The sequence below is a fragment of the Stegodyphus dumicola genome, chromosome 5 (genome assembly GCF_044657685.1).
Source record: "Stegodyphus dumicola isolate Sdum_Otavi_A_Nest chromosome 5, ASM4465768v1".
In the NCBI taxonomy this organism is placed as follows: domain Eukaryota; kingdom Metazoa; phylum Arthropoda; class Arachnida; order Araneae; family Eresidae; genus Stegodyphus; species Stegodyphus dumicola.
This window is the reverse complement of record NC_140772.1, coordinates 165,797,677-165,816,751: the sequence shown is the minus strand read 5'-3', so window position 1 is coordinate 165,816,751 and position 19,075 is coordinate 165,797,677. Positions and strand designations below refer to the sequence as shown.

At 32.9% G+C, this 19,075-nt stretch overlaps 1 protein-coding gene across 5 annotated transcripts in view; it reads right to left on the bottom strand.

The window, feature by feature from the left end:
* LOC118195132 (serine/threonine-protein kinase PAK 2-like) overlaps positions 1-19,075 on the bottom strand; it is a 119,205-nt gene that overhangs the window by 57,443 nt on the left and 42,687 nt on the right. For 4 of the 5 annotated variants that reach the window (XM_085817338.1, XM_085817340.1, XM_085817342.1 and 1 more), the window contains exons 5-8: positions 14,141-14,300; positions 8,411-8,437; positions 772-842; positions 594-695 (exon numbers count right to left, since the gene is read on the bottom strand). In XM_085817338.1, coding sequence (XP_085673464.1) covers positions 594-695; positions 772-842; positions 8,411-8,437; positions 14,141-14,300 — 360 coding nt within the window. The remainder of the gene's footprint in view (positions 1-593; positions 696-771; positions 843-8,410; positions 8,438-14,140; positions 14,301-19,075) is intronic. The other variant, XM_085817339.1, reaches the window with a different exon arrangement.

Below are 19,075 nucleotides of genomic sequence, written 5' to 3'. Positions count from 1 at the left end.
AATAATAAAAGAACGAAGGTAATCCATCATCTCTGCTATCACAATTTGTCAGTTTTCAGTGGTCAGTATTAATTAGAATTTATCAATATACTTAAATAAGAACTTACTCACAAACCTATAAGAACAAAAAGGAATGCAGAATACTTAATATTTCTAAACTTGACAGTATTAAAAATTGCAGAATGATAACAATATCCTGTTTTTTTTTTAAAAAAAATTATTTATAGTAAGTGATTTTCAACAAATCTACAACAATATTCAAACAATAATCATTTCAAAATCTGAACTTAATCAGTAATTATTTACAAAAATTGAAAATGTATTTTTTTTTAAACGTGAAATAATTAAAATGTCAAAGACAAAATGTTTTCAGGATTTTTAGTGATTATTTTAAAATACTTCGCCAAATACTTATTTATTGGAATTTTATAAAGACACATATTTTTCATAATTTATGAAAAATTAAGACTTAATATTAAATAGTCCATTACAAAATGGGAGGAATTTCTTTTAAATTCTTTTCTGAAGTAATATCAGATTCTAATATTAGACTTTCATTAGTGATATTATTTTATAACGTAAATACTACTCACAATAGTATTGGTGTCATCTGGAGTTGACGGAGGTAAAGACACTGCATCTGCACTTTCTTTTGTATCTAAGCATTTTAGATGAGCTGTCTCTCTCTTTAGTTGCTAAATGAAACAAACATTTATTTTATTGTGTGAGATCCTTGCGAGTTCAAATAGTTTCAATTCAAACACTACTTACACAAGTTGGCATATTCATCAAAGCATTACATGAACCAGGATCACTAAAATAGCTTATACCAACTGATGGATCTAGATTTAAAAAAAATACATAATTAAATTTACAAATGGAAATTATTATATGAAAATAAGTGACAACAAGTAAAAAGCAAGTTAAAATAGGTTGTATTTGAATATATATATATATATATATATATATATTCATTCATTTAAATGAGCCCCCTACATCTGATCACAATTACAAATATGTATACTTAAAATTAAATAAAACTTCATTCATCAAATGCAATTTCGGGAGTTCCTGCAGCTTTTCATTGTTCTGATGAACATTGAATTCAAAGGAATACTGCTTTGGTATTAGATTTACTGCATAATATTGATAATTAAAAATAATAATTATCAATCATTCTGCTCCAAATTCTTACACTGCACAAAAGAAAATTTAATTTAATGGCAAAATCTGTTTTCTGGAAACTGAATTTAAAATCTAGACAAATAAATTTTATTTTATTATTTTTATTATTTCCTTTAAAAATGTGCTTAGTTTGGAATACTTTATTTTAACAGCAAAAAGATTAACTTCTGCAAGTAAGGATTATTAGTTTCTTCTTGGTGACTCATTAGCCACGAGAAGTATTTGGACCCTGGTCTTGCTGTTTCGTCATGGCATCCCCCCTCTTTTCTGTCCGAAAGTCAAATTTGGATTATTGTCTTCCTATAACAAAACAGGAATGCAAACTTTTCCAGTTCAAAATCTTAACTTCTCTTTAAGGATACAGAAGGGAGCTTTTCTTCCCCTTTATTCCTGACAAGTTCTTGCAGTTACTTATGCAGCTTTTCTACTTTTTTCACCTCATAGCTATATAATATATATCCCCATATCTGATGATATCTGATGTGTAGCACTTGGATTGTTGAATACTTTTGAAAATATTTAAACACGTTTTAAGTTCATTCAACCGTACTTGCCATTACCCAGCGGGACCATTGTCAACATGTTCTACATTCTTCAGCCTCTATGAGATGTGATTCTAGGACTTATGAGTTGGGCTCAATGTTCATATCCCTTTCTCTATGGATTGTTTAGTGTGGGGGGTGTTGTTTCAGTCTTTGTGATAAATAATGGTGTTGGATTTGTGAATGCAAATGGCTATTCTCCATAATGTAAACTGTTTCTAAAATTAGATAATTTTGCAGCTTGGGGAGAAAGTGATTTGTGTGTACTGTTCTGGTGAGGGTCTCAGCTCTGAGGGAAAAGAATACATGAACTATATTTTTTCTTAAAATCTCTTCAGGCAGGCAGACCAGAAGTGAACCCCTCCCTTCGTTTCCATATTTACTAATCCATAACATAAAAAATAAAGTACATGGTTGTTATAAAATAACTTTCCTTGTTGAACGCATCTGCAGTTAAAACTAATTAATGGAATTAAAACAAATTTCATACACAGACTGTGGAAGGCATGGGATAATGAATTCTGGGGGGGGGAAGTACAAATAGTCAATGATGTGAGAAATTCTGGTGCTGTCATAACTGAAAAAGGATCAATAATTACAATGAATGTTCGGAAAATGGATTACACAAAATTTCATTAATCTTTTTGTAATAAAAAATACACATTCAGAAATGTATGACAAACAGTATGAAACTCTCAAAAAATAAGATTTTATTAATCAATATTAGGGTTCTCTGGATCACATGCAACATTTTTGATGAGCTGCCCTTCTTTGTTGATGAGATATTGCACCTGGTGTACTGCGTTCTGTATTGCTATGCATAAACTATCAGTCTATATATTTGTAAAAGCCTGTATTATGTTCTCTTTCAAGGAACTCAGGTTTATAATGCCCCCAGTATACATGATGGATCCACAACACCCCACAGCCAAAAGTCACATGAGATGATGTCTGGAAAATAAGGCAGCCATTCTGTTAGAAAATAATGGCTGATAACTATCTAATTACTGAAATGATAGATTAAAAGGGTCTGCACTGAACAATGAATATGTGTCTATGTTCTATTTTGCATAAAAATTGTTGAGTCTAAGTGCTCTCTTTGCTGCAATTCAGGACTTGGGAACCACAAAAGTTTGCAGCATTTACCAATATTTCTCATACCAGTAATGGTACAGGTAACAGGACTTGCAGGAATGATATTTTCAAAGACGTATGGTCCTTATTATGAAATCAGACATGAATCCACACTACAAAGTTACTTTTGCAGAACCCACTGGCTCATTAGATGTCCAAATTCAGCAGCTTTAAGTACTGAAATTCAGATAAAAATCAGCCTCATTTAATCATTATATTTTCCAAGGCCAATAAGTGCCAATTTCCATTCGGGAAGAAAAATCAGCAAGAGAGTCCAAGCACGTATCATAATCTTTCATTCTTAATTCTTCATGACTGATCTAGTACAGACAGAAATGCAATATTTTCCATAAGGATTTACTGACAATACCATAAGGCATATCAGTTTGGTACGCTATTGCAAAATGCTTGACATCTCATAGTCTCTGTGTCGCAGAACGCTACAGTGGCAACTTCTGTTACTGCATCATCTAATACTGCTTCCATTCTCTGCCCACTCATAGTGATCCTGTTTTTTCAATTACTATAATCATACCTCTCAGTGCTACAACATATATTGGACCTTTATGTACACTGTGAAATAAATGGAACAATTCTATATCTCCCGTTCTACTGGGCTGATTGACTACACTCAAGTTGCGTTTCTTCATGTCTCGAAAGCACGACTCAGGATATGTATTAGATTTATGAGGTGTGACACACACACAAAAAGAGACTAAGTGTTTAGTTTGAAAAAAGAGTGGAGTTGGCTACAACTGTTTTGGTGACATCATCCCACATATTTCCTCTAGCCATGCGGCCAGTTTCAACTTAACCGAACACACCAGTTGGGAATACTACATCATTGAGTGAACATGTGCAACTGCATTCAGCCGGAATAAATGTTCTAATGTAAAAACCGAAGCGCGAATCAACATCAAGTTTCTTGTGAAACTTAAGAAATCAGCCACGGAAACATTTCAAATGTTAACTGAGGCTTATGGAGATGAAACTTTATCTCGTGCATGTGTATTTGAATGGCATAAGTGGTTTTCAGGGGAAAGGGACAAAGCATGCATATCAAAATCAAAATTCAAGGCAATGTTTATTGTCTTCTTTGACATTAATGGAATTGTAATGATTGAGTGGGTTCCCAGTGGTCAGATTGTTAAACAACACTACTGCATTGAAGTATTACAAAGACTCCATGAAAAAATTAGGGAAAAAAGGCAACAGTTGTTGAGTGATGGATGGCTGTTGCAACAGGACAATGCACCTGCTCCCATGGCCCTATCTGTCAAGCAATTTCTGATCAGCAAAAACATTACTGTGATGGGGCATCCTCCTTATTCATCTGATTTGGCTCCATGCTATTTCTTTTTTATTTCCTAAAGTTAAATCTTGCTTAAAGGGAAGCCATTTTACCTAAGTTGAAGAGGTTTAGGCAAAAACGGTGAATCTCCTAAAGGACCTTCCAGAACTATTACCAGCAATGGTAGAATCGAATGCAGAAGTGTGTGAATGCTAAAGGAGCTACTTTGAAGGTGATAATGTGATGGAGAACTGATTCTGTAAGTACAATGATTTTTTTGGACCAGTCTCCTTTTTTTTTTTTTTTTTTTTTTTTTTTTTTTTTTTTGTGCGTGTCACAACTTGTAAATATAGCACAGTTCTAATATAGATATTTTGACCAGAAATCGGACTTTTATGAAAAATTAGCAACGCCTTTGCCGGGAATTGAACCACGGACCTCTGGAATATGCGCCCAGCGTGCAGACCAGCACAACATGAAGGCATGCCAAGAAGGTGGGAGAAATACCTTATATACTCTCCTTTTAAAGGGCGACTGGGATTTTTAGGGGACCCAATAGCCAAATCCTGGGTGAGGAGAACCACCATCCACCACACTTTTAGTTTGGGTGCCACTGTAGAGACATTAGATATTTTTTGGAAGCAGGCAAGATGAAAAATTAGCAACGCCTTCACCTAAAATCGAACCGTGGACCACTGGAATATGCGCCCAGCATGCAGACCACCACACCACAAAGGCATGCCAAGAAGGTGGCAGAAATACCTTATAACATGACAATTTTTTTCCCTGCTAAGTTTTGTAAGAACTACACAACTAGTTTTTAAAAAATTAGCTCCTCAATATTAATTGAATTTGAAATATATTTATTAAAGTCTCTTCTTTTATAAACCTTATTTGATCTTCCTTTCATATTTCAAAATTTAGGTTCATTCCAAAAAAAATTTGCCAATTTTTTATGATTTATTTTTAAATTTCGTATTTTTAAATAATTTTTATAAATTTTTCAAAAATAATCTGAATTATAACCTATACAATTTTTGCCATCATCTTTAAATAGATGTATTTCTAAGCATAAACTTGCAAAAAATTAGAGTTTATTATTCAAAATTTCTTAAGATAATGCGAATTGACATTTATTGCGCACTTGTTAAAATTATTCAAAATTATGAAAGATGATTTTTTTTTTGCTCAAGGACAATGAAAAAAAAAAAAAGGAAAGGAAAATATGTTTCTATAAATTAAGAAGTTCCCCCAAGTGAACTATTCTTGGCGCAAACTGAAAAAAAAATGCACCAAGATAAATTTTTAAATTTCTCCATAAATTTCTCACCAAAAATTACAAAATGTAATATCTAGGCATAATTTGAGTCGTAGAATAGAAATATGGAAAAAAATTGGTACGTCATTTAAGAAAAAGGTCCAATTTTGTGTCAAAGTACCTGTTAGAACCTGTTAGATGCTATATATACGAGGGCCATCCAGGAAGTAGATTACGTTTCCGTCTGTGTCCGCTAGGGGCGGGGCTAGCGCAGCCATCTTGGGGTCAGAGCGTTGCGCAGCTCAGTCTGCATCTAGCCGTGCTAGTGAGAGGTTCGTGCTGTGCTCCGTTCAGATACTGTGACGGTTTGAAATGTCTGCGTTAATTGAAAATTCCGCGAGCTGCGAGGTGCGCTCAGTAATAAGGTTTCTGACTGCAAAAAACTGTAAACCGATAGAAATCTATCGGCAGCTTCGTGAAGTGTATGGGGACAACATTATCACTGAAGGTGGAGTGCGTCAGTGGGTCATAAGATTTCAAAATGGCCGAACCAATGTTCACGACGAAGATCGAAGTGGGAGACCCAGCATAGTGACCGCCGAACTTCTCGAAAAAGTCGATGCTAAAGTCCGTGAAAATCGAAATTTCACAATAACGGAACTTTCTTTGAGTTTTCCACAAATTTCGCGAAGTTTGTTGCACGAAATCATCAGCGAAAAGCTTGGTTACCACAAGTTTTGTGCAAGATGGAAGGCAAGAAGAGGTAACGAAGTGGTTGAAGGCGCAGGCGGCCGAATTTTTCGACGAAGGAATTTCGTACATCGCTACGATAAATGCCTTAATTTGTATGGTGACTATGTAGAAAAGTAGTATTTGAGTGTGGCTTTCATCTGTATATAATAAAATTTGTTTCCTATACTTTGTTTATTTTTTTATTCCAAAACGTAATCTACTTTCTGGATAGCCCTCGTAAATATAATATATATCTTAAGTCGTGCTTTCGAGACATGGAAAACACAATTTTAATTTCATCAATCGGTCCAGTAGAACGGAAGATATAGAACTATCCCCCCTTTTTTTGCTAGTGTACATTATGAAACCATTTAAATTCCTAATAGCCACTGAACTATCTACTGTAAAAAAGCTTTATAAGTAAAGAACACTAAAATAAGGTAAAGGCAGAAGTGGGTGGGACACCAGAAGTGCAAAACTGGCCATACAAATATAGTTCCTCTACACTAATTGCATAATTCTACTCTAATTTTGAGGAAGAACACCTGGAAGGGAAGCTGAAAGGCAGTCCAAGGGTCTCCCACTTTTCTTCCCCTATTATCAACCTCTCAAGTAAAAGTTGTGGCTCACTGTATACTTTAAGTGCCACTTTGCTACAGACACTACAAACTTATGAACATCCATGACTTCCCCAGGATTTGGAACCAGGGCCCATCAAAACTGCAGTCAGCATTGCTAACCACTGATGGGAGAAATACCTGGTAAAATGAAAAAAAGGTAATGGAATATGGCTGGATGCCATATCCATTACCTTTTTTCTCATTCATTTTAAATTTAGAGAAATTTGTATTTTGTGCCCTCATATGCATATACTGCTCATGCAACACTGGTGCAATTTTGTGGCATTTAACTTCATTCTTAATAAATTATAACAATTCTTGAACATTAAAATTTTTACATGATCATTTTCAACAGAAATCTAAATTCATTACCTTCAGAAATTAATTTCTAAAGAATTGGGCATAATAACTATCTATAAGTTTCAGATTCTATTTTTATATTTTTGAGTGACCTCATATTTGTTTCAAGATCATCCTACAGATTCCTTTACACTTTAACATAGTTCTTTTTTGACTTATTTAACATTAGTTGTTTTCAGATTTATTAGGCTCAACCAGCACCAGCAATTAAAAATATCAATCTTTTGGCAATGATATTAAAATATTCTGAATTCATAAAAATAACTATTTTTGAGAGTTTTTATATAAATGCCTTCAATTTATATAGATAAGGATCATCTAAACTATACAATGCTGTACTTCCAATGTTACAGAATAATTAATTTTATATTAATTATGCAGATTTATATTAATTATATTATTATACTCTTGCAACTATCAAGCCGCTAGCATACTGAAACTGCCCAATTAACTGTAAATTCACTGAAGAGCCACTAAAACTATGGAACTTTATAAGTATGTGAATGGTAAATATGATTCTGCCTGAGCATCTAAAAATGCATATACTGTGCCATTAATTTGTATGACATCAGCTAACTTGAAAAAAAATCTGAGCAACAGTCTAGATATCATCGATTATAGCAGATGACAAGCTTGGCTTCATTATTACGCTACATACACAAAATCTCAAACTGCTTCAAAGATGAAAATAATCCAATAACACCAAAAAACAAAACCTATCAGTCAATGAAAAAATTATTGAATTCACAAATGATAAACAAACATCTGCCTCTAAATAATATACTGAGTCCTGTTTTAAAGTTTTCTTTTCTGCTCTCAAAGAGCTAAATCTAAACAGCACACGCAATTTTAGCTGCTTCATTACAATGATGCAAAACTTAACTATGCACAAAAATACAAAATAATTTTTTTTGCTTCTTCTGAATTCCCAGATTTAACTCATTTTTACTATTTGGCCCAATTTAGACTCCTGTTATTTTGGTACTACACTGCAAATGAAAGGACCTAAAGCAAGTTTCAATAAATATGTAACTTTTATGATTTATTAATAAAGATTATCATTTAAATATATAAAAGTTGGTTTGAACATATATAGTTCTTTGAAAATTAAGCTAACAACAAGACTCTCCATGCAACCTCAAGATCTATAACAAGATCTATATGCAATTTTTATAATTTATTAATAAAGATTATAATTTTATACCATAAAAATTGTTCCAGCCCCCAAAATCATATAATTTTATGTAAATTCTTGAAATAATAAAATAAAAAAATGAAAATCACCTACTTGGACACCAAAGGCTCACAAGTTCAGCTATAGAAAAACAAGGAGATCAGTGGATAATGGCTACAATTAGTAACTGCATAAACATAAGACAAATTTTCTTAAACTGCAAGATTTTAAAAGTTAAATAAGAAAAAGAGAGAGTAGAATTCAATTGCAGAAAATAATTATAATGTTTTCAGGTAAGGACAATAAATTAGTTCTCTGACTAGTCCGTGCTTGTAAACTTGATTTATCCATGGGAAAAATTCTTAAAAACTCATTCAATGAACTTTACTTACTAACAGGTTTAAAGAACTAACGATATTTTAACAGCATATTGGGTGGAAAAATAGCTTTTTGAATTCCAGTTATCTTGGTTCATAAATGTATAACAAATGCACTTAGATTATAATGTTATTTGCCATTTACAGATTATTCAACATCACTTCATTTTCCCTTGTTTCCTTTCTCAAAAGTTTATTCTGTGTGAAAATAGATCAAGTAACTTTGACCTTGCATGCTCAATTGGTTGAATTAAATCATGGACCTGCTAATCCAACATATTTAAATGATGAAATCAGAAGTTTTTGCTCCTACAACAGGGCATCAGGTATCAGAAGTTTTTGCTCCTACAACAGGGCATCAGGTATCAACCATGAGCCTTTTTGCAACAATAAAAAGTAGTCAAAGTAAACACTGTCACAGTAACAATCATAAGGAGAGCAATATAATTGAATTTCATAGATTCTTCAGAAAAACAAACGGAAATCAGCCACATTAATTTGGTGCAACCACATCTAACAGAAAGTCTAAAATTAATAGCGAAAACAACACAAGGATGGCACAGTGTAATGGAAGGGAAAAAAGGAGGAGACGTTAAAATTGTTTTTGCAGTATCCTGAACATTCTGGATTTCAACAAATTTCTATAAAAACTTCTACAAAAATTTCTATAACTATCGAGAGACAGCTTGGTTACAAGGCAAAGAAAAAAGGCAGCTATTTTATCCTCCATATATTTTTGGCTGTGAAAGCTCATTATTATTATTATCAAGCTTTCTCATTTAATGGAGCACTGCAGTGGCTAGGAATCCACTAGAAAGTGAATTTTCAGCCAGAAGACTAGAGAGCATTTTCACTCCTTCCACCTAAAAAGAAGCACTGGGGGAAAGGGGGGACTCTAAAATAAATCTTGATGCTAAAACTGGGGTTATTAAATATAAAAGCTTCAGTTTCAGCATCAACATTTGTTAAGACCCTTCAAAATGTTTCTTAAAAAAGTGTAACACCAGAGGGTACATCACTTCCAGCCAAACCCTCAGAAAAGATGGTGACGGCATTTATACTTAGATAAAATAATCTGATGTGTACACCACATGACTTCCTCGTACAGAATATTAAATTATACGCACTTTTTCTTGCCTTTCATTTAAACTTATTGGATTTAATTAAATCTACTTCGTCGATAGCGCATAAGCCACAATAGAATAAATGCACTCTTTAAAATTCACTATATTTGTTTATAGTGACACACTAGCGCTAGGTTCACTTAACAGTGTTATACTTCGTTTATATTATAACTCGGAATGCACAAAATTTACATCATTTGAAGAATTATCTAATTGTTGCCACATGTTCTATACAAATACTATAATAAATCTAGAACATTGTATAAAAGAAAGTAAGGAAACAAAACAAAAAAGAACCAGTTTTTCACAAACAATTTAATATTTCTTATTCAATTAATTCAGTTCTCACTTCGCGAAAGGCAAAAATACATAAAAACTCAAAACATCTATATTAAAAATCACAAAATAAATCTTAAACACTTATTTCATCGAAAAAATTTCAGAAAGGATTAAGCATGATTTAATTTGCAATAATAAATGAAGGTGTTGTCTTTGTTGTTGCAAAGCTTAGTCTCTCTAAATTGACAACAAATCTACTATTCTGCTGATTCAAATGTAAACAAACATGTCCACCATGTTATTTAAAAATTAGGCTTCACCACACTTAAACAGCTTTTAAATTGTTGATAACTGTACAAATATTGCTTGAAGATTTAATAAAGGCATAAAAACCTTAACCAGAAGATAAAAAAAAACATAATTCAATTATTTTTAAAGCAAAAAATGCACAATTTACAAACATATCAGAATAAAGAAACTGAGATCACTGAGACGAGTAACAGAGTGGATATATATATATATATATATATACAGATATTTATGTACTTTTGGTGCTGCTGATTGCAACCAAAATACAAGGTGCACATCTACATTACAGCAGTCCTACATACAAAATTTCAACGTTCTGAGGCTACTCGTTTTTGAGTTATGCAAGATACATATGTACGCACAGACGCCACAAAAAATTCTCTTCAGACTTCATTTTAAATCAGTTTTATAATTTTTTTGGGGGAAAAGAGTCCTTTATTCTGTCCTTACTTGCGGATGTCACACAAAAACATCATTAAATTGCATTAGATAGTGGTCAAAATCAATATTTTCATTGAAATGTGATACCCGAAATATTTTGCAATTACAATACTTCCTTTTTACTTCGTACAAGGAAGTAAAAAAGTAAATAATTTATAAAGAATAAGTTCTTAGAATTTCCAGAATGACTTCCTTTTTCTTTAGAAAAGTATATACTGTAAGGCTATCATGTGAAAATTTACACTCAGGAGGAGAGAAACTAGTAAATATAAGTGGCTGGTAAATAGCAGAGAACAGATAAAGAGTCTTAAGTTCCTCATTCTTAATGAGAAATGACTTGCAAGTTTTTAACCTGGGATGAGGCGATTGAAATCAGCCCAGAGAACACTTACATCCTGAGAACAAATAAGGGGTAGTTTTCTTGTCATTTGCCCGTCCCTACCATGCTCTTCCTAAGGGTATCAACATAGTTTGCAAGCTACACTACATGTGTACTCTAAAACACACTGAGGATCCTATAAGTAAATCTTGATGCATCAAAGGGCACATGAGTTAACATCAGCAACACTGAGATGCAAAAAGAAAACAAAGAATCATGTCTGCTATCATCTATAAAATCATGTCTGCTATGATCTATGTGTAATGATGGGTTGTACAGTGGTGAGTAGAAGCCTTATAATGGTACTACTACCATCAACTACTCAAGATATCATCATCAACTGATTTCAAATTATGAAATAGTCGGCTGCTAGCTCGCTACTTAAGAGGCTGGATTGAAAGTACACTCATTATTAAGAATAGAATATCCTCTGGCTGTGTCAGAGAAAATGGATTAAAGTATCATTTAATCTAATTTATCTAGCACTGCTAACAAAGCTGAATGGATACATTATTATGATGAAGAAGTTACTTCTTTCACTTAAACTGGTATTACAAAAATAATAATTACAAAAGAGCAATTAACTTGCTAAAGGAGAGACTTGAATCCGGGATAAAGCATTAATATTTGTGATAGGATGATGTCTTAATGAAAGAGAGATCTTAAAAGTCTAACAATCTCAAAATATTCTTATGAACTTAATTACACAAAAAGAGAATTACAAATACTTGAAATTCATCTTCCCTGGTTATTCTCAACGAAATATGAAATAACAGCATGCATCCTGACATTACTCAAAACTTTTCATAAAGCAGTTTTGATGGTTGTTTTTCTGAACACAGGGACATGCAGCAACAACATACCTTGTAAATGACATTTCTATTAAGAAATTTGATAAAAATGTTCTTTAAACTTCAACGAATGCAAGCAATCTTTTTTGCTGCCTTAAAATAATCCGCAGTTTACATACCATACCTACTGGTATTAAAGTGGCTGTTAATAGGCTTGCAAATATTTTAGAAGAGCTTCTCAGCAGCTAAATAATTCGTGTTAAAGAAAAAAAATTTTTAAAGAACTTAATACAGTCAAAAGTCGTTAATCCAGACTCGTTGGGACTTTGGCAATTCCGGATTATCGATTTTTCCGGATTATAGATCATCAGTTTAAATCTGGTAAGATGGCATGCAGAAATTATAAAATTAAAAATATGAAACCGTAATTTATGAAATAAAGAACAATTATGATCTAAAGGGTACCAAAATTTAGAAAAAAAAAAAAAAAAGTTTAATATTTATTTGTTTACTTTATTAAACATTTCTTTCAATGTAAGTCGCTTAAGTTGCTTTGTTTTTTATATGATAATACATTCTCTTTAATTCTATAAGCAGACATAATTTCTTGCTCAGTTACAAGGTTCCGCTGTTCAAGTCCTATAATTGCTGTGTCTACCGACTAATTTGTCAATCAAAATTTTTTCGTTTTCAATAAATTCTGTTACTTTCTTCGCTATCAGAAGCGAATTATAATGACGAGGAATTTGATTTAAATCATATCAAAGATGGAGTACATCGAGATGAAACATACTTTCGCTTTGTAGATCCTTTACATATTAGTAAATATATATCGGAAATTCTATTTAACATAATCGAAAGTTCAAGCTTACTTTTATAAAATTGTTCTAATCGTCTGCAAAAAATAATAAGCCGGATCCAATTCGAAGATTAAGGAACAACGCAATCTGCAACATTAACTGAAATAGATAATTAGATAATTTTAGCTTAGCTTATACTGTCCGTTATACATTAAACGCGCACTCGTAAACGTATTTTGTGCACACGCATATTCGCAGCCGTAAAGGTCTTAAGCGCATGCGTCAACAAGACGCATGCGCAGAAAGTTTGTAGCTTTGAGGTCCGGATTATGGGTGTCCGAATTAACGATTTTTGACTGTATTACATTTCTTTACACAATAAAATATAATAAAAATGGAGGCTTACAAGGAAGTATGACCAACAGATTGACTATCCACCACATTCCACCCCCAACAAAATCCATTAAAAAAAACTGTTAGCTTTAAGAATACTAATGTCACTAATAAATCAGTCTACTTATACAGCACTTTCTAAAATTCTTATTTATATGCCAATTTCTTTTAGCCACAGCTTAACATAAAATTAACTGCTATGTTAGCCATGGTAAATCCATGATTTTCTTACACAATTTAATTATGCAAACGGAGTAAGTCCAGCAAAAAAGAGGGATATTCTAATAGTAACTATATCATAACTAATAGTAACTATTTCAATGGCTTTTTCTTACACTCAATAGCTAATTTATAGCGATATAAGGCTAAAAATTCTGCAGTGGTTTAACTCACAAATGTTATTACAAACACAGAGAGCAAATTATTTTATAACAAATTATGAAAAACAAAAAACAGTAAAGAATATTTTTTACACAACAAATTCCTTGGTGCTGCAGTAACTCATAGATGTTAAATATGCTATTGAAAATTTGATATAAAATCTGATATGTTGAAAATGACTACTGATTAAACATAAACATTTCAGCTCATCAGTGAAACTCGATTCATTAACAAAAAACTGCAAACATAAATTATTTGCGTTAATGTAATTAATAATTATACTGAGAATATACAAAAGTCATTAATAAGATTAAAATTACTAAAATTAAGAACTTAATTAGTATAAGTAAAGAAATAATATTACAGTAATTATACACAGTTATCTTCCAACTGCTACAAATGAAGAAAAGAAAAAAAAAATGCCAAAATCAGCCAAAATTTGCCCTGAACATTTTCAAAAGCCTGCTTAAAGGTCACACAATAAAAAAGCATTACTTATAAATACTATAATGCTACAAATACACTGAAATAACACAATAAAATTTTTTTAATAAAAGAGAAATGTTTCACCTAATGTTTTATTAATGGTCATGTATTTAGAATCTTCAGTATCTTTTGTGGAGGCATCATACCAGTTCAAAACGTCAAGTACAGCCTGCGGATTTTCTTTTTGCTCTAATTTAGTGATGTTAGAATTTTTTAGCAACAACGACCATGTCTCTGGCAAGCCCTTGAATAAAAAGAGAAAATTTTCTATATTTAAAATAGAAATTTGAATTTATTCATAGTAAATAACAATACATACCAGGCTGAGGGCCAGTGCTAGGCATTTTGCCACCTGGTGCAATCTCTGTGGGTCTTAATTCCACTGTGCGGTGCATCATCTAAATTCAAAAAAATTTTATACCATTCCTAAATTTTGCAATTCGGTACTTCTCTAAAATCTAAAATTTTTGCCATCACTAAATTATGCCCCTGGTGCAGCCGCACTGGTTGCATGGGTTCTGGCTCCGGCCTTAATCAAGCCATTCTACTCTCTCTGTGAGAGTATGGTGTGAAGGTCAAAGACACAATTAACTGTGTTGTTCACATTGTGTTTGTATTATCAACTTCCCTCATTAGTATTATCTACAGCACAGAATTCAGGCATCCAATATCGAGAATGATGTAATATCCAGAACTTTGGAACACTACCCAAAAAATAAATAAAATAATAGTAAAAAGTCCCTCCCTGTAGAAAGTCTATGAATAGGGAATATAATAACAAAAGAAAGCAGGTATACTTTGAATGCGATTTTTCTTCCAACTAACTGACAGTCTTGCACATCACTTTTAAACACCTTTTAACTAGACAGTTGCAGTGATCTAAAACCTGGAAATTTCCAAAATCGGTAAAATTAAAATGATTCTAGATATTGACTTTGCATTGCATATATATATTTTTTAAACAAATTACTCTTATTATATCAAATAGAGATTTACTGTGTCACAGTGCTATGTAGTGCCTAACTGTAAAAGGAATTGCAAAAACAGCTTAAAGTTCATATGTTTAATTAAGACACAATAACACGCCGAATAAATACTAATTCAGAAGTCAAACAACAATAATCAGCGTTATACCTACAAAATTTTCACAGGACTAGTTTCCATGGTTTTACCGAACCATCATCTTCAGCTGCAAAACCGCAAATGAACAAGATAGGAAATAATGATTAGATAAGATAAGAAAGCCTGGACAAGAATAAGCAAGTGGCGCCATCTGTTGGCGAAACCAGAACTAAAACATAATTTCTCTAAAAGCCGAAGGCAAATTTGGATTGGAATTAGGATCGCTAACTAGAACAGAAAGATTTTTATGAATGTGAAATGCCTCTAGAAAATCCAGTTCTCCAATGGAAGATGTTTTTTGAATAATTTTGGCAGCAGAAAAATTGAAAGTGTGATTTTCGGACCAACAATGTTGAGCAACAGAAGACCTCTGTGTTTCCTTTTTTCTAACATATGCCTCATGTTCTTTGACGCGAAATTTTAAGGCTCTCTTAGTTTGGCCAATGTAAATTAAACCACACTGGCAAGGAATCCTATAAATACCCCAGGAATTCATATCCGGAATGGGGTCCTTGAGTATAGAAGTTGGAATTTTATTGATGGGAGAAAAAACAACCCGAAAGTTAAATTTCTGCAAAATATGTGCAACTTTATAGCTAATTGATGGAAAGAAGGGAATGACAACAGAATTTTTATAATCTCCTAAAATAAGAGTGTGGCTTTTAGTGGGTTGAGAAGAGAATTTTTTAACTGCTTGATTAATAATGTTGGGTGAAAAGCCCCTGTCAATAGCTATTGCTTTTAAATAATTTAGTTCTTCATCAAGGGCTAATTTGGAGGAGCAAACTTGAAGAGCACGGAAAACATAGGAATAAAATGAAGCTAACTTTTGTTTAGTCAGATGACATGATTTAAAGTGTGGTGGAAGGCAAACCGATGAAGGTTTACGGTAAACTGTAGTACTGAAGTTCGATGTGTTACATGTGACCAGAATGTCGAGAAACGGAAGAGAATTGCAAGTCTCAAGTTCAAAAGTGAACTGAATAGCAGGATCAATAGAATTCATTGTTGAAAGAACTTTATTTAAATCATCTTTATTACCTTCAAACAGGGTAAAAGTATCGTCTACGTAGCGGAACCATGCCGGGAAGTTTAAAGTTTCAAACAATTTTGATTCATAATAATGCATGTAGATATCAGCCAGGATGGGACTGAGGGGACTTCCCATGGCTAATCCCTCAGTTTGCTTGTAATATTTATTTTGGAAAACAAAATGTGTTTGTTTCAAACAGAGTTGAGTGAGAGAAATTAGCTCATCAATTTCGATGCAAGAGAAATGAAATTCGCGAAGTCTGGTTTCTAGACATCTTAATGCACCCTCCACTGGGACATTGGTGAATAATGATTTTACATCAAAAGAAACCATGAGTAAATTACGAGGAGAAATGTTTTTAACCTTTTTTACAAACTCTATTGAATTTTTTATGGTGTAAATGTTATTGTCTAATAGAGTGGAAAATCTAGAAACTAAATATTTAGCTAAAGGATACGAGGCAGTACCTAAATTTGATACAATAGGGTGGAAAGGAATACCACTTTTATGAATTTTGGGAAGAGCATATAATCTGGCACAATTCGCAACAGATGGGATAAGTGAATGTTTTAAGTTGCTTGAAATGATTTGCGAAGATTTGATCGCAGTTTTTATTTTGGATAAGTCCGAAGGTGAAGGATCTTTAGGGATCGGATTATATGGTCCTTCGTTTAAGAGTTTAGTGACACCATCGATGTAAGTGTTCTTATCCATGACGACTATCTGGCCACCTTTGTCGGCCTTTGAAATGATAATATCCGGGTTAGAATGAATTTCGCGCATTGTAGCTCTTTCTCTCGCAGTTAGATTTGGTTTCAAAGGTTTATTATTGAATTTCACATTATGAGCGATAAGATGCCTAATCATTTCTTTCTGTGAATCTGAAACTTTACTGAACTTGAAAGCTTTTTCGATAGGAGCCAAAATCTTTGGAATCGAGGGTTTACAGGTTTGTGAGAAGTTGAAATTATATTTTAGAATTCTCTCTTGTTCTTCTGAAAGACTAACATTAGAAATATTAACTATTGGCTTGATGTTTACGATGGGAAGATTTTTTGAACTACTTGAACTGGAAGACTGTAAAAGATGTTTTTCGAATTTAACTGCAGGGGTGTTTTTATGACGGTTAACTGCATTCTCCGTTCTAGACCAAGACTTTTGCTCAAGGCCAGTGAATTTTAGATATGATTTAGCGAGTTCCAGATGAAGCTTATAGAGTTCATGTTCAACTTTGGACAATTGTTGACGTGTATCCCTTATCACGGACCGAAGTAAGGCAAGCTTGCAATTTAACAGAATTCTTGAAACGCGACTCGAAAGTTTTTGATTAGTTTTGATTTGAATAAAATTGGGGATCAATTTTTTACATTTACATTTAAGTAAAAAGTCAAGATGATTCAGGAATTTTTGCCGTTTCAGGCGTAATTTAGTGAAACGATTAACGGATGAAGGCATGATAAACAATGCAGAAAATCAAACTAAATTAACTGAGCAATAATAAAGTACACACAAAACAGCAGAAAATCCCTCACTGAAATGAATAGAAAACAAAACGTTTGTAAGCAAAATGCATGAAATCAGACAAGCAAAGCACAATATCCAAATGTACAAAACATAAACACAACTTGAAAATTGCAAAAATGTACTCACCGAAACTCCTACAATCACAAAATGGCGGCCACACCACGTGCAAAAAAGAAAGCAAAATGTAACCCTGTTTGGGGCTTCTATAATTAAGACACAATAACACACCGAATAAATACTAATTCAGAAGTCAAACAACAAAAATCAGCGTTATACCTACAAAATTTTCACAGGACTAGTTTCGATGGTTTTACCAAACCATCATCTTCAGCTGCAAAACCGCAAATGAACAAGATAGGAAATAATGATTAGATAAGATAAGAAAGCCTGGACAAGAATAAGCAAGTGGCGCCATCTGTTGGCAAAACCAGAACTAAAACATAATTTCTCTAAAAGCCGAAGGCAAATTTGGATTGGAATTAGGATTGCTAACTAGAACAGAAAGATTTTTATGAATGTGAAATGCCTCTAGAAAATCCAGTTCGTGGTGTGGTCGCCATTTTGTGATTGTAGGAGTTTTGGTGAGTACATTTTTGCAATTTTCAAGTTATGTTTATGTTTTGTACATTTGGATATTGTGCTTTGCTTGTCTGATTTCATGCATTTTGCTTACAAACGTTTTGTTTTCTATTCATTTCAGTGAGGGATTTTTCTGCTGTTTTGTGTGTACTTTATTATTGCTCAGTTAATTTAGTTTGATTTTCTGCATTGTTTATCATGCCTTCATCCGTTAATCGTTTCACTAAATTACGCCTGAAACGGCAAAAATTCCTGAATCATCTTGACTTTTTACTTAAATGTAAATGTAAAAAATTGATCCCCAATTTTATTCAAATCAAAACTAATCAAAAACTTTCGAGTCCGTTTCAAGAATTCTGTTAAATTGCAAGCTTGCCTTACTTCGGTCCGTGATAAGGGATACACGTCAACAATTGTCCAAAGTTGAACATGAACTCTATAAGCTTCATCTGGAACTCGCTAAATCATATCCAAAATTCACTGGCCTTGAGCAAAAGTCTTGGTCTAGAACGGAGAATGCAGTTAACCGTCATAAAAACACCCTTGCAGTTAAATTCGAAAAACTTCTTTTACAGTCTTCCAGTTCAAGTAGTTCAAAAAATCTTCCCATTGTAAACATCAAGCCAATAGTTAATATTTCTAATGTTAGTCTTTCAGAAGAACAAGAGAGAATTCTAAAATATAATTTTAACTTCTCACAAACCTGTAAACCCTCGATTCCAAAGATTTTGGCTCCTATCGAAAAAGCTTTCAAGTTCAGT